General features: G+C 36.5%; 2 protein-coding genes across 4 annotated transcripts in view; one reads left to right on the top strand and one right to left on the bottom strand.

Annotated features, from left to right (window-relative positions):
• The window catches only part of CCDC125 (coiled-coil domain containing 125), a 26,574-nt gene extending 13,959 nt beyond the window's left edge, over positions 1 to 12,615 (top strand). Inside the window, exons 6-12 of one of the 2 annotated variants that reach the window (XM_059175162.1) lie at positions 31 to 116; positions 878 to 960; positions 2,750 to 2,865; positions 3,636 to 3,743; positions 5,044 to 5,218; positions 9,950 to 10,080; positions 11,129 to 12,615. In XM_059175162.1, the coding sequence (XP_059031145.1) occupies positions 31 to 116; positions 878 to 960; positions 2,750 to 2,865; positions 3,636 to 3,743; positions 5,044 to 5,218; positions 9,950 to 10,080; positions 11,129 to 11,437 (1,008 nt within the window). In that variant the 3' untranslated portion in view covers positions 11,438 to 12,615. The remainder of the gene's footprint in view (positions 1 to 30; positions 117 to 877; positions 961 to 2,749; positions 2,866 to 3,635; positions 3,744 to 5,043; positions 5,219 to 9,949; positions 10,081 to 11,128) is intronic. The other variant, XM_059175163.1, reaches the window with a different exon arrangement.
• CDK7 (cyclin dependent kinase 7) overlaps positions 12,271 to 14,534 on the bottom strand; it is a 36,402-nt gene continuing 34,138 nt past the window's right edge. For both annotated transcript variants that reach the window (XM_059175164.1, XM_059175165.1), the window contains one exon: positions 12,271 to 14,534. In XM_059175164.1, coding sequence (XP_059031147.1) covers positions 14,506 to 14,534 — 29 coding nt within the window. In that variant the 3' untranslated portion in view covers positions 12,271 to 14,505.

The following is a 14,534-nucleotide window of genomic DNA, read 5'->3' as shown; positions in this document are numbered from 1 at the left end:
TCCATGAAAAGTGCTATTTTCTTTCCATAGGAAATAAATGCTTTGCAGTGGGAAAAAGAATTTGATCAGAATAGATTTAAAAATATAGAGGAATCATGGACCCAAAAATATGACAGGTTTGTATATTTTTATTTTATAGTTTTTCTTTGTATATAATTTATCTATATATTTTTTATTTTTAATATTTATTAATTTGAGTAATCTCTACTCCCAACATGGGGCTTGAACTCATGACCCTGAGATCAAGAGTCTGGGTGCCCCATTTTTTTTTTTTTTTTAGATTTATTTATTTACTTGAGAGAGTGTGTATGTGAGGGATAGAGGGAAAAGCCAACTCCCCACTAAGTGTAGAGCCCCACTTGGGGCTCAGTCCCAGGACCCTGAGATGACTTGAAAGGCATATGCTTACCTGACCAAGCCACCCAGGCGCCCCTGCTTCTCTATTTTTTACTTTAATAATTAATTAACTAATTAAAGGGAGAGGGGGAGAGAGAATCTTGAGGAGGCTTATGCCCAGCGTGGAGCCTGACCTGGGGTTTGATCTCACAACTTGAGCATGACCTGAGTTGAAATCAAGTGTCAGGCAGACACTTAACCCACTGAGCCAGCTAGGCCCCCCCACAACTTTTATTATTTTATTTTTTAACTTGAGATACTTCTGATGCTTTCTCAGCTAAATATACAGAAGAATTGAGTATGTTCAAAATCTTTCCACACTCTTTTAAATTGTTTTTGTTTTGTGACTCATATATGTTCTAGACTGTTTTGAAGTAAAAAAAAATTTATTTGGGTTTTTGTGTTCTAATTATGAGATAAAAATCTTATTCAGTCATGAAATGTTAATATTTTAGTTATATGGAGGGTACTTTTTTCCTAGGCTAAACTGTGAAAATGCAGTCCTCCAAGAAACTTTGAATGTAAAAACAGAAGAAATTAAAATGCTCAAGTCAGAAAATGCACGTAAGTGAAGAGTGATAGTTTGATGATTCTTTAAAAATATTATGTTAGAAGATCATTTTTATTTATTTTTTAAAAAAAGATTTTATTTATTTGACAGACAGAGATCACCATTAGGCAGAGAGAGAGGAAGGGAAGCAGGCTCCCTGGCGAGCAGAGAGCCTGATGCGGGGCTCAATCCCAGGACCCTGGGATCATGACCTGAGCCAAAGGCAGAGGCTTTAACCCACTGAGCCACCCAGACGCCCCAGAAGATAATTTTTAAATAGAGTGTTCTACGTTAAGAACATACATACTGATAGACACGGTGCTATTATTTTGAAGTAATATACTTTAAGGATGATAGATACGCATCTTTTAGGGTGTGTGCAATTAAAAAGAAATTCTTAGGTGAAATTCAATTAACAAAATTAACCTAACCATTCAAAAGTACATAATTCATTAACACCCACAATGTTTGCAACCATCTAGTTCCAAAAGACTTTCGTCACTCCAAAATAAAACCCTATATCCACTAAGGATTTTTCCCCATTCCCCCTTTATCCTATAGTTTTTATATTCAGTGTAAAACAAAATTGTAGAGCACCTAATGTTGAAGAAACTTCGTAAGTGTATGTTTTATTGGAACATTAGTAGGAAACATATGTAACTTTGTAATTCAACATTTTCTCTCAAAAATATCTTCTGTGACTTTATTGCTAAAATTAATATTCTTAATTTTTCAATATGACCCATTAAAAACATGAAATTTTTTACATGTATGCTTATACATATACGCCCATTATATGTGATGAGCCACTTTATGACAAAAGCTTATAAGAGAATAGTAAGGTGTCTTAAGAATATTAAGATGGCATTGGGGCACCTGGGTGGCTCAGTGGGTTAAGCCTCTGCCTTCGGCTCAGGTCATGATCTCAGGGTCCTGGGATCGAGCCCCGCATTGGGCTCTCTGCTCAGCAGAGAGCCTGCTTCCTCCTCTCTCTCTGCCTGCCTCTCTGCCTACTTGTGATCTCTGTCTGTCAAATAAATAAATAAAATCTTAAAAAAAAAAAAAAAAGATGGCATTAACTTTTTGTAAAATTTTAAGAAATGTCGATTCTTCCCTTTTTTTTGGTTCTTCCTTTTTTGTAGAAACTTTTAAATTAGTGGCTTGAAAGGGACAAAGTTCTAAATCAGGTCATGGGCCTGTGAGGGGCACTTTCTGTTGTTCAGTAAGTGAACTGTGGTAGATTTCTCCTTGTTAGGTTAGTTCAGGAAAGAAGTTGCCCATAGCCACATCCTCTCCCCCTCTACCATCTCACCCTGCAATAAGAGAGGGAAAGTTACTATTTCCTCCTCAGTAGAGAGCAGGATGCTTCTAGTTCTAAATGTTTGGTTGAGAGCCTCTTGTGAAAACTAACAGAAGTCCGATAGAGTTTGTGTAGGTGGTACATCATCTGATTATCTTAACTATCCAGCAAGTGCAAATAAGTTGCATTTCTATGTTCTTTGAAAATCTTGCAAATTTTTCTTTGAGCAAATGAAGACCAGACTCTGGTGGCAAAATTAAGATACTTCAACTTTAAAAATAATAATATTTAATCTAGTGTTACCTATGTATTATCTCACTTGATAATTTTTTCCTGGATGGGGCCAGATGTAGTAGGCAATGTCTGTGTATATGCATTGCTTGCAAGGAGTAAGTGTATGGAAAAAAAATTTTTTTAAAGGGAGTGTATGATGTTGGTATAACTCAATTAGGTGAGGCTGGAGTTAAATTTCATAACTAACACTCTTCCTTGGCCCTTCCTAGTTTTACATCAACAGTATTTGGAGGCCCTCGCCATGCTTGATGTCAAACAGCAGATGGTGGCTCTGGAAACCATGTGCCACGATAAAAGTGGTTTTACAGAGGTTTCAGGTCTTGAGGTGGGTAAACAGGTTGGAAAGTTGAACAAGAGGGAAATTTTCTACTTTCCTTTTCTCCATCACCAGCTGCTCCACATTCTAGAATAGCACTATCCTTAGTAATTTGAGAGTGGGGGAAGAGAGGCTCATGGGGTTCCCCAGGGGAGTTCTGTAGACTTCCTAGCACCAGGCATGTCCATGCATTATTTTCTTAGACACTAGAAGATGTGTTGGCTACCTCCTGCCCCTTTTAGTTTTTATTTTTATAGTTTTAGCAGCTGTGTTAGCTGTGTCTCACATTACATAATGACAGGTATTTTTTAGAAGTGGAAGGATGATTATTCTCCTGGCATATTTTAAGTCATTTCATCATTTCTGAGCACACACCTCTCCCTGATGGGAACTGGTAAGGGTAGAAGCTGGGCAGTAGGACCAAGCTCAGTCACAAGAAATAACACATGGTGGGTGTTAATACTTTCTTCATTAGTTCAGGTTGCTGCCAGGGATATAGAACTATAGAAAACTGATACCCACTTAAAGGTTTTAGAGAAGGAAAAGAAGCAAGGTAGAATTCCTTTGTTTTGTTCCAAGTAATAACATTGTTTCCTCATTTGTAATTTTCACTTGGATCCTGAAATCCTTGTCTCAGCTTGCTTCTATTTTTTTCTTTCCAGGTTCTTTGAATTAGATGCTTGAATAGAAATGTGCATGTGTGTGTGCGCCCTTATGTTTGTGTGTGCAGCTAGGCAGTATGACACTTAGTAATGGGAGTAATGCTTTTGGATTTAAAGCTTGCTGTCCTTGGAGCCTGCCTTTGCCATGGCCCTGGAGGGAGTCCCTGTGCCTGTGCCAAAATGGCAGCATCTGCTCGCAAAATGCTTCTTAAGCTCAAACAGGAGGTATTGTATTATCAAAACACTAAATTGGTTTTCTCCTGTAATAGAATAAAGGAAGAAATCTGCAATAATTAGCTTCATTTTAGTAGTCATTGGCTATGGAACTTATTCTTAGTTTTATGTGATAGAATTAACTTATAAACTAGATTCTATTTACATGGTTCTAAAATACAAATAGTATTTGGCTTGATTTGGTGTCAGCATGAAGTTGTTTGACTAATCTGTACTAAATTTATATTTCTTTTCTCTATAAATGGCCCTAAAAATTACTATACTACACACTCTTACTTAAAATCACTAGGATCCATAACTCTGATAAATGGGGAGATAAACATGAAGCTCATTAGAAAAGTAGCAAGATACAGTGGAAGGAACCTTTGTACCAGCCAGACCTAAGTTTGAGTCTTAGCTCTAGAATTTTCTAGGTGTGTGGGTTTAATATATGTTAAATAGAGAGTAATAACTAGTTACTGGGCTCTGCAACGATATAGAGGAAGCAGACATTTAATGTTTAGCATAGTGCCATGCAGGTGCCTTAGCATTTAATCAAAGGACATTTGCCATTATTATTAGTTTTAATAACAAATACAGAACATGGACCATAATTTTAAACATATTTTACCTTTATTGAAGTATGGAATTTTAAGTCTTCAGATATAGGAAAAATAACAGTTAAACATAAATAATTCTTTTTTTTTTTTTTTAAGATTTTATTTATTTATTTGACAGAGAGAGATCACAAGTAGGCAGAGAGGCAGGCAGAGAGAGAGAGAGGAGGAAGCAGGCTCCCTGCTGAGCAGAGAGCCCGATGCGGGACTCGATCCCAGGACCCTGAGATCATGACCTGAGCCGAAGGCAGCGGCTTAACCCACTGAGCCACCCAGGCGCCCAAACATAAATAATTCATTAACAAAAGTATACGATTACACATCAGAGTCAGGGTCAGCTATGGCGGGAATGTAAAAGATGAAGGCAGTACTGAGATTCAGCCTTTGGCATCCTCCTTTCTTACTCTTTGGGCAGGACACACACAGGGCTGTCTAGGGTAATACGGTGAGGTTCAAGAAATGGATTAACAAGGAATGGTCAGGCACCATAAGGAAAACTTCTGGTAATTTAATTCAGAGAGGGCAGCTACTATAGAGGGGAATTAGCAAGTACTAATTAGTTTAAGCAGATGGACTAGATCAGACACTAGACTCATGCTAGGCAGGGAGACTACATTTGCTAATCTGATTCAGCATTCAGACAAGAATTGTTACGTTTCGCCTCTAACACCTCTCAAACTTTTTTTCAAAACTAGCTGGGGCTTTTGCAGAAGAGTAAAGAAGAAGCTTATATAATGGCAGATGCATTCAGAATTGCATTTGAACAACAATTAATGAGGAAAAATGACCAGGCACTGAGATTGACACAAATGGATAAAATGTATAAAAAAGGAACAAAATGGATAAATTGGAAGCACCTTAAAGAGGATGGTAAATATGAATTATAAAGGCAATAATGAAGTGTAATTTTAGTTGTTTCTGGTTATAATCAAAGTTGATTAAGCACAGTTAATGCAATGAATAATATAACTGAAATACCACAAAATAGTTGTGATTTATTATAGTATTTAGTACCTGCGGAAGAATGGGGAGACTGGATATTACATATGCAGAGGAGGTAATAGGATCACTGAAATCTTAAAATAACAATCTCTCTCTTTTTTTTTCACTAATCATCTGTCTCATTTAAACAAGACCATGTTTTGTGGGAAAACTTTGTAAAAGTGCCAGTTGATTAAAGGGAAATTGCCTAGGAAGTAATAATGAAAATACTAAAACCCAACATTAAATGTATTTAATTAAACTTTGTTGAAATGTGTGATTCTAAGGAGATATTGAGGAAAAGTCTTAAGTTGGAAATACTAATAAAAATGAAACAGAAAGGGCGCCTGGGTGGCTCAGTGGGTTAAGCCTCTGCCTTCAGCTCAGGTCATGATCTCAGGGTCATGGGATCGAGCTCCACATTGGGCTCTCTGTTTGTGGGGAGCCTGCTTCCCCCCCCCCTCTCTCTCTGCCTGCCTCTCTGTCTACTTATGGTCTCTGTCAAATAAATAAATAAAATCTTAAAAAAAAAAAAAGACACTTAGACCTGACATCCTGACATGATATCATTTCTGTTACTATTCTTTGGGGCGCCTGGGTGGCTCAGTGGGTTAAGCCGCTGCCTTCGGCTCAGGTCATGATCTCAGGGTCCTGGGATCGAGTCCTGCATCGGGCTCTCTGCTCAGCAGGGAGCCTGCTTCCCCCTCTCTCTCTCTGCCTGCTTCTCTATCTACTTGTGATTTCTCTCTGTCAAATAAATAAATAAAATCTTTAAAAAAAAAAAAAAATGAAACAGAAGGTTAGGTTTTGGTTCACAAACCTAGCAAAGTTCATGGCTGTTTTTAGTACTGCTGTACTAGAGGAAACAAAGTATATGCAAATGGCATTAAAGAATAAAATTACAGTTGAAGTATATCACCCAATATAATCCAATTAGCTATTACATTTTTAGAAATCTTAGTTTCTCTAAGTATGTATGTTTTTATCAGAATTATTCAGTGCAACTCCTAGCGCTTTAATTTAAAATTCCAATTAAATTCCTATTTGAAATCTTTTATTAGTCAAGGGAGATTACAGTGAAGTTTATTATTTATTTATTTATAAAGATTTTATTTATTTATTTGACAGATCACAAGTAGGCAGAGAGGCAGGTAGAGAGAGAGGAGGAAGCAGGCTCCCCACTGAGCAGAGAGCCCGATGTGGGGCTCGATCCCAGGACCCTGAGATCATGACCCAAGCCGAAGGCAGAGGCTTTAACCCACTGAGCCACCCAGGCGCCCCTGAAGTTTATAATTTAATATTAAAATCATGAGATGACTATATTTCTAAATATTTTTATTATGTCAAAATCCATAATCCTAATTCCAGTTTCTCTCATTTTCAGATGAATTTGGGTAATAAGAATCTTATAATATTAAAAATAAAACTTTTAGTAATAACCTATTGTGTTTTAAATTTTTTTCAATAGTATATATTCCTAATAGCAACACTTAATGTGATATTTTAGCTTCATTAACTAAACTTCACCTGTCTCTTTGCTGAAATGGTAAAGTGCTAAGCTTACAGGAGTAATAAAAATAGAAGCAATAAACAAATATTAAAGTAGACAGAAACAGATCATTAAGAGTTACATATTTAGACTTTTCATCGGGGAGAAGTCAGAGCAACACAGGAAAACATATTTCTCAACATTCATTCTTAAAGAGGCATTCCACACTGTCCTGAAATTAGTTTCTAAGCATTTTTTGATTTGAGACTTACAAAAGAAATCACTGAGCTGGCTAATATAATGTTTAAGTCAGGCTCAAGGGAGGTGATTCTGCCAGAAAAATAAGCAAATATAGTCCATATACTTAGGCTTTTAGGAATCAATGGAAAGTCTTAAGAGTATCTGTCAAGGCCATCAAATGTATAGGTGATCTTCAGGCACCTCTTCTAAATTAGTCTCTTGATAGCAACTGGACTGTTAAAATTTCAAAGGTACTGTCTTTGAGGACAGCCTTGGTGTTTTGTGATGCAAAGTGGAGGTAAATCCTTTTGGAAATCTAATTTTAACTGCTTGTTTTGATGGAAGTTAAGGAGGAAAGTTAGGGGAGAAAGAAAATGAAGGGAAAGCATGGTTAATCTTACAAAGCCTGCCACATTCCGTCACCTGGCATAGAAGACCCCCCGAAGTGTGCATGCAAGTTGGCCACAAGGGTAGTTAGTGATAGGTAGAAAAAGCTGTTTTTTTTCTAAGAGGTAGATTCATATACATTCAGTACTTGAGTATATATATTCTTTCATATTCCAGAGCTTCTGCCTTTCTTAGCTAATAGGAACCTCAAGAACTTTTCTATAAAAAATATAATTTGATAGGTATAGCTCCTGATGTTTTCCATTAAGACCCTGAAGAGACTGGAAGCAGAATTTAAAATAATTGGTTCATCCCAGAAAGGCCTTTATAAGTCCATACATGTGTCAGTAGCTCTGTTTTTTTTTTTTTTTTAAAGATTTTATTTATTTATTTGACAAGACAGAGATCACAAGTAGGCAGAGAGGCAGGCAGAGAGAGAGGAGGAAGCAGGCTCCCTGCTGAGCAGAGAGCCCGATGTGGGACTCGATCCCAGGACCCTGAGATCATGACCTGAGCCGAAGGCAGTGGCTTAACCCACTGAGCCACCCAGGCGCCCGCTCTGTCAGTTTTTTAGTGATAAGACTGATTTTATTCATGTTTTTCAATAATCCAAAAGGTACAGGATGACTATCACAGATCATTTTCTTGTATGTGGTCAACACGTTAAGAGGCATCAACTTTTGTCATTGATATGCAGCTTAGATGAGTTCTGAGAGAGAGGTTATACGCATATTTTTTTTTTTAAAGATTTTATTTATTTATTTGACAGAGAGAAATCACAAGTAGGCAGAGAGGCAGGCAGAGAGAGAGAGAGGAGGAAGCAGGCTCCCTGCTGAGCAGAGAGCCCGATGCGGGACTCGATCCCAGGACCCTGAGATCATGACCTGAGCCGAAGGCAGCGGCTTAACCACTGAGCCACCCAGGCGCCCGCATATTTCTTTTTTTAAGACTGTAAATAGAGATTCATCCACTCATCACAGCTGATGAGCACATCAGCTTGTCTGGCTTTTCTCCTTTTGCCCCAGTTGCTGGAGGAAGAGGACATGAGTGAGCTCCAGTCACTGTGGTTTATCAGGATTAGGTGTAAAGGGAAGTGTCTCCTTTTTTTTTTTTTTTTTTTAACTATTTATTTATTTGACAGACAGAGATCACAAGTAGACAGAAAGGCAGGCAGAGAAAGGAAGGGAAACAGGTTCCCTGCTGAGCAGACAGCCTGATGTGGGGCTCGATCTCAGGACTCTGGGATCATGACCTGAGCCGAAGCAGAGGCTTTAACCCACTGAGCCACCCAGGCGCCCCAAGGGAAGTGTCTCTTATCTGTTTTCTGTTTTCCATTAGATCACTTGCAGAGCATTCCAAAGGCATTCTTGATGTTTTCTTTGTGTAAATCTGTAATTTTTGTACCATCTGTTATAAAACTGCATCCTTTCTATGAAGAACACCATCAGTGTACAGATTTCAGGATACAGACTTTAAAACATTCTGTCTGTACCTGGGCTAGTTTCACAACTGTGCTGTTATTTTTTCTTTTTAAATTTATTTATTTGACAGACAGAGATCACAAGCAGGCAGAAAGGCAGGCAGAGAGAGGAAGGGAAGCAGGCTCCCCGCTGAGCAGAGAGCCCAAAGGGGGACTCGATCCCAGGACCCTGAGATCATGACCTGAGCCGAAGGCAGCGGCTTAACCCACTAAGCCACCCAGGTTCCCCTGTGCTGTTATTTTTTAAATTGTGATAAAATACATACATAAAATTCTACCATTTTAACCATTTTTAAATGGTATTAACTACATTCACATTGTTTTATAACCATCACAACCATCTATCTCTACAACTTTTATCTTTTCATCCTCCCAAACAGAAACTTTACCCATTAAACACTAACTGCCCACTCCCTTCTCCCAGCATTCCCCTCTGCTCTATTATTTAATGGCACAGCAAATTCTGAGGCATAGGTACTATTATTCTAGAAGTGAGGAAACAAAGCTCAGAGACCTTGTCCAAGGTCATTTAGAAAGTGGTTAAAGGAGGGTTCAAGTCCAGGTCTTTCTGCTCTAAAACAGAATCTGCATGGTTCAGAGGCCACGTTTTGTTGAGTGTGCACAGTGTCAAATAACAGGGGTAAGTGGCTGATATTTAACACTGGGAAATTTTACATACAAAACTGGATTGCTGCCTCCTCTGGAAGGCTGCTGTTAATGTGGACTGCATGCTGTCTGGAGGAGCAGCAGTACAATAAGACGGGAGTGGCAAGCAGGGAAGGCATTGCTCTGGGTCATTAGACTGTGGCCTCTTAATCTCCATTTGTTTGCATCCTGGCTCTAAAGTCTGTGTTCCCTTCCCAGTACACTGTGATGCCTGACTCACTAGAGTCCTCCTGAAGAGAACCACCTCTTGACTGATTTACAAATGAATTATCCCTGGTTCATACTTACCTCTATTCCTGGAACTATATTAGTTGAGTGTCTTTTTATGTCTCAGTTGGATTTGCATGTTCAATTTTAGGATTACCATCACAAGGAAATAAGAAGACCTTAGGGCAGAAACTGCTGCAGATGCTCCCTTCAGAAAACAATTCTAAGAAGACCCATGACCAGAATAACCCTCAGGAAGTCTTTAAGATGCTAACAGAGTTGGTTAGTATCTTTGCTTTTCTTTTGTTACAGGTTGTGCCTAAGAATCTTTCTCCTTCCTATTAATTCAGCTTTTTAAAAAATGTAATTCTTTAACACTGTACTTGCCTTTTATGCCCTTTTCCCAGCTGATGTACCATCCTCCAGTTTTGATCTTCATCTTAAATTCCCTGCATGCTCTTCCCACTTCTCCCATTCATGTTCTTCCTGTACAAGTTTATAGCTTCACCTCTGAAAAGAGGGGGCTCCCCTGTAATTAACTGCAGGCACCTCTGTCATCTGCACATATGCATACAGTCCATGCCATTCAGGAATTTTAAAGGTGTACAAGGCAACTTTCTCACATAATATCCTTTAATCATCACTACAGCCCTGAAAATCAGTCCTATTATCCCCATTTCATAGATGACTAAACTAGAAGATTCATGCTATAGGAACATACTTCTCTATAGAGGTGTTCAAGTTATTTATTCTCATGTAAATGTATAAAAACAATTTCACATATATAACTTCAATATTCTCTTGCAGAGGAAAGTACATGTTAATATTATACACACATATATACACACACCATATATATGTTTTCCCCTCTCTTTCTTCAGATGATCTACAAAAGCTTCAGCAGAAGGAATGCTGCTTTCTGTTCTTACTTTAAAAAAAATTCCTCAGTAATGTGTAGTATATTATTTGGGAATCAGTAGATACCTAATTATTTACACTAACTGAAGATAAAACATTTTGAGAAAAATTCTTCTGACTATAGCTCTATATTCTGTGGTTTACTGACTAATGGGTATATTTGTATTTAATCTTTAAAAAAAAGATTTATTTATTTGAGAGAGAGAGCATGTGTACAAGTTTGGGGAGGGGCAGAGGGAGAGAGAATCTCCAGCAGACTCCCCAGTAAGCACGATGAACCCTGAATGGGGGGCTCGGGTAGATCTCATGACCCTGAGATCGTGACCCAAGCTGAAACCAAGACTCTGATGCTTAAGTGACTGAGCCACCCAGGCACCCCTAACTAGTATAATTTTAATTTTTGTATGTGCAGTTGAATGATAAAGAAGAAGCTCTGGCTCATCAAAGAAAAGTTAGTTACATGCTTGCTCGGGCACTGGAAGAGAAAGACACCACCTCAAATAAGAGTAAGGGAAAAAGTCCTGTGAAAGACAATTTTCCATTAAAAAACCACTGGCGGAAATCTTCAGAATTCCCTAAACTGCATGATCCTGTATATTCAAGTGTTCAAATTTTAAATTCTGCGGGCTGCATTTGTTCAATCCAACACCTTCACAGAGATCAAAACTGCACAAGAACTCTCAAAAAATCTTATTCTTTGCCATCAAATATTATGTTTTGAGAATAAACCAGGTGAAATCAGAACCAAGAGCTGTTTCTATCAAGAGACTTTAAAAAAAGACTGTACAAATGTTGCTTCATCTTCGGAAGTCATATATTTTCTGGATCTTTCTAAGTTTTAGAAAGCAGCTTAAATACTCAAAACATTTTCTACAAGATACTAGTATTGTGCTGACATATTTTATAAATTACATTACTATACCTTATGAAATTTCCAGTATTTGCCAACATCTTAAAAACAACAGAAAAGTGATTTTTGAGAAAAATAAAGCTATTTAACTACTTAGATTGACTACAGGGATCTTTGGCTTAAGTAACAATATAAATTAATCCTCTAAGAAGTAACAATGTCTAGGAATAACTGAATGTTAATTTTTAAAATACATGTATCTTGTTTTATTGTATTTTTTTCAGGATTTTTCATGTGCCACAGAAAGTTTAGTAATCTCCTTAACTTCAATTAAAAAGTTATTATGGTGGGACTTCGGCAGTGTATATTCAAAACATTGTTAGTTACCTTTATAGCTTCTTTTTTTGTTGGTGTGGCATTCATACCATTCTGATTTAACTTCTTGATTTTGATGCTGAATTTAAGCCATTTAATTTTTTTCTTTTCTATAAGTGTTATATAGGAAAGATCTTTAATACTTCTTGGGAATGTTGCTATATTAATAACATCACAGTTATGTCAAAGGAAATATATTACCTTATCAGAAGTTTTAATAAAACTTATCTGATTACGATCTCTAGCAAAAAAGATACATACGTGGCTTGGCTATGTTAAATACTACTTAAGTAGATGAGGTAACAACAGGGTAAAATAAGGTAACAGCAGAAAGTATAAGCCATTTATTGTTGTATTAAAGCAACACCATTTAGTTGGAATTAATAAATATTAATAAAAGATAAAAACTTGGCAAATAAATTTTGAAAAAAGGAGTAATGATGAGGAACTGTTACTAGACATTAAAAGTGCATTGTCCTGATAGTAATATAAAGCTACCTTATTTACAACAATGTGGTACAAGCAGATCAATGGAACAGGATAAAGACCATACACAGATTTAATACATGTAATGATTTAATATGAAATAAAAGGTAAGAAAAGGAACTGTTCACCAATACCAAAATTGGAAGTGTAAGAAAAAAAATCAAATAAAAAGGTTCTTTTTAAATGTGCGTGTGTAAAATACATGTATACGTATATAAAATGCAAATTCATAGAAATTGATAAAATTTGGAGCACTCCAACAGCAAAGAATCTAAATCAACAGTTTACAAAAGGGATTATATATGGTTAGCCAATGTAAGGAACTATTCAACCACAGTAGAAATTTAAAAAATGTAAATTAGAATGAGATACCAAAGTAACAAAGATCACAAAGATTATTTGAGTGCTAGAAATGATGAGGTGAAACAGATCCTTTCATACAATGTCGATAACTATGTATATTTGAGACTCTGCATTCAATCTTAGGACATATATACTCAAATAAAACTGCTAGATCATATGAAAATGCTCTTTAAAATTTTTTAAGGACAGGTCACAGTTTTCCATAGCAGACACCATTTTACATTCCAACCAAAAATCCACAAGGGTCCCAATTTCTCCACCTCCTCACCATCACTTGTTACCTTCTGGGATTTTTTTGAGGGGGGGATAGTAGAGATCCTAACAGGTATGAAGTGATATCTCATTGTGGTTTTGACTTGCATTTCCCTAATGATTAGTGACATTGAGCGCCTTTTTCATGTGCTTATTGGCCATTTATACATTATCTTTGGTGAAATGTCTATTCAAGTCCTTTGCCCATTTTTTAATAAATTTTTTTTATTGTTGAGCTATCTTTTATCAGATATATGATTCAGAAATAATTTCTACTGTTCTTTTCACTCTGTGCTTATCACTCCATTGATAGACATTTTAAATTTTGATGTCATCTCTTTTGTCTTTTTAAAGAAAACAGTTTTATCTCTTGTAGCAGACAAGGAAACCAAACAGATTCTAAGCATAGCTGTTGGTGTACAGATGGAGAATGCCATGTGACGAGGCATGTGGACTGCTTAAGAAGCTGGGAAAGGCCCCTGGCTAATAGCTAACCAGGACAGGAAGCGTGTGCATTAAAATTACATGAACTGAATGAGCTTATAAGCCAATTCCTCCCTAGAAACTCAGAAAAGAGAACCATTCAACTGACACCTCTATTTGGACCTATGCAAGAAACACAGCTGGGCCAGGTCAGACATCTGGCTTACAGAACTGTGAGTCAGTACATTTGTGTAATTTTAAAGTGCTATACTTATGGTAATTTTTATGTAATACAAGAAAAATAATCCATAAAACATGAATATGTAGTGTTATATATATATTTTTATATATTAAACAGATACTAAGCTAGATTTATGTGTATTAACATGGAAGGGATTTTAAAAGTTTTGAGTAAAAAAAAAATTACAAGATATACAGTCTATCACTCATAAAATTTTAACAATATGGTATATTACTACATGAATTTTTATAAAATAGCAGTATAAAATCATGGAAGGACACACTCATTTCCTGAGAGTCACTCTCCTTTTGGGAAGGTAAAAAGGAAAAGAATGGAATGATATATTAAAGGGAGCTCAATTTCATTTGTAATTTTTTCTTCTTTCTTTTCTATTTAGCATATCAACATTTGTTAGCTCTAGGTAGCAGGTATATGCAACATTTCTACTACTTCCTCTGTTTTTGAATACTACCCCTGCTACTACATATCTGTGATGCTATATGGGCCAACTCACCAAAGTAACTGATGATTATTTTTATTAAGGTTTCCTTAATGCATTTTCAATTCTACATTTCAAAGAACTGAACTTAATCTTACTTTTGCACTCTCACCAGAAAAATCAGAATTAAGTTTGTTTTAAAATAAATTTAATAAAAATAATCCAGTTTTACATATTTTACATGTGTGGAGTATTTACAAATTCCTTCTACAGCATTTACTTAATGTTTACTATTTCTCCATTATTTGCTTTTTTGACTATTTCCTTCAGTAGTAAAATACTGTCCAGTGATCTCTGTAACTAAAAAATTAGCTTCTTGGGTAATCCTC

This window comes from Mustela lutreola, chromosome 5 (genome assembly GCF_030435805.1).
Source record: "Mustela lutreola isolate mMusLut2 chromosome 5, mMusLut2.pri, whole genome shotgun sequence".
NCBI lineage: Eukaryota > Metazoa > Chordata > Mammalia > Carnivora > Mustelidae > Mustela > Mustela lutreola.
Note: the sequence above shows the minus strand (reverse complement) of the source record. Positions and strands in the feature narration are given on the sequence as shown.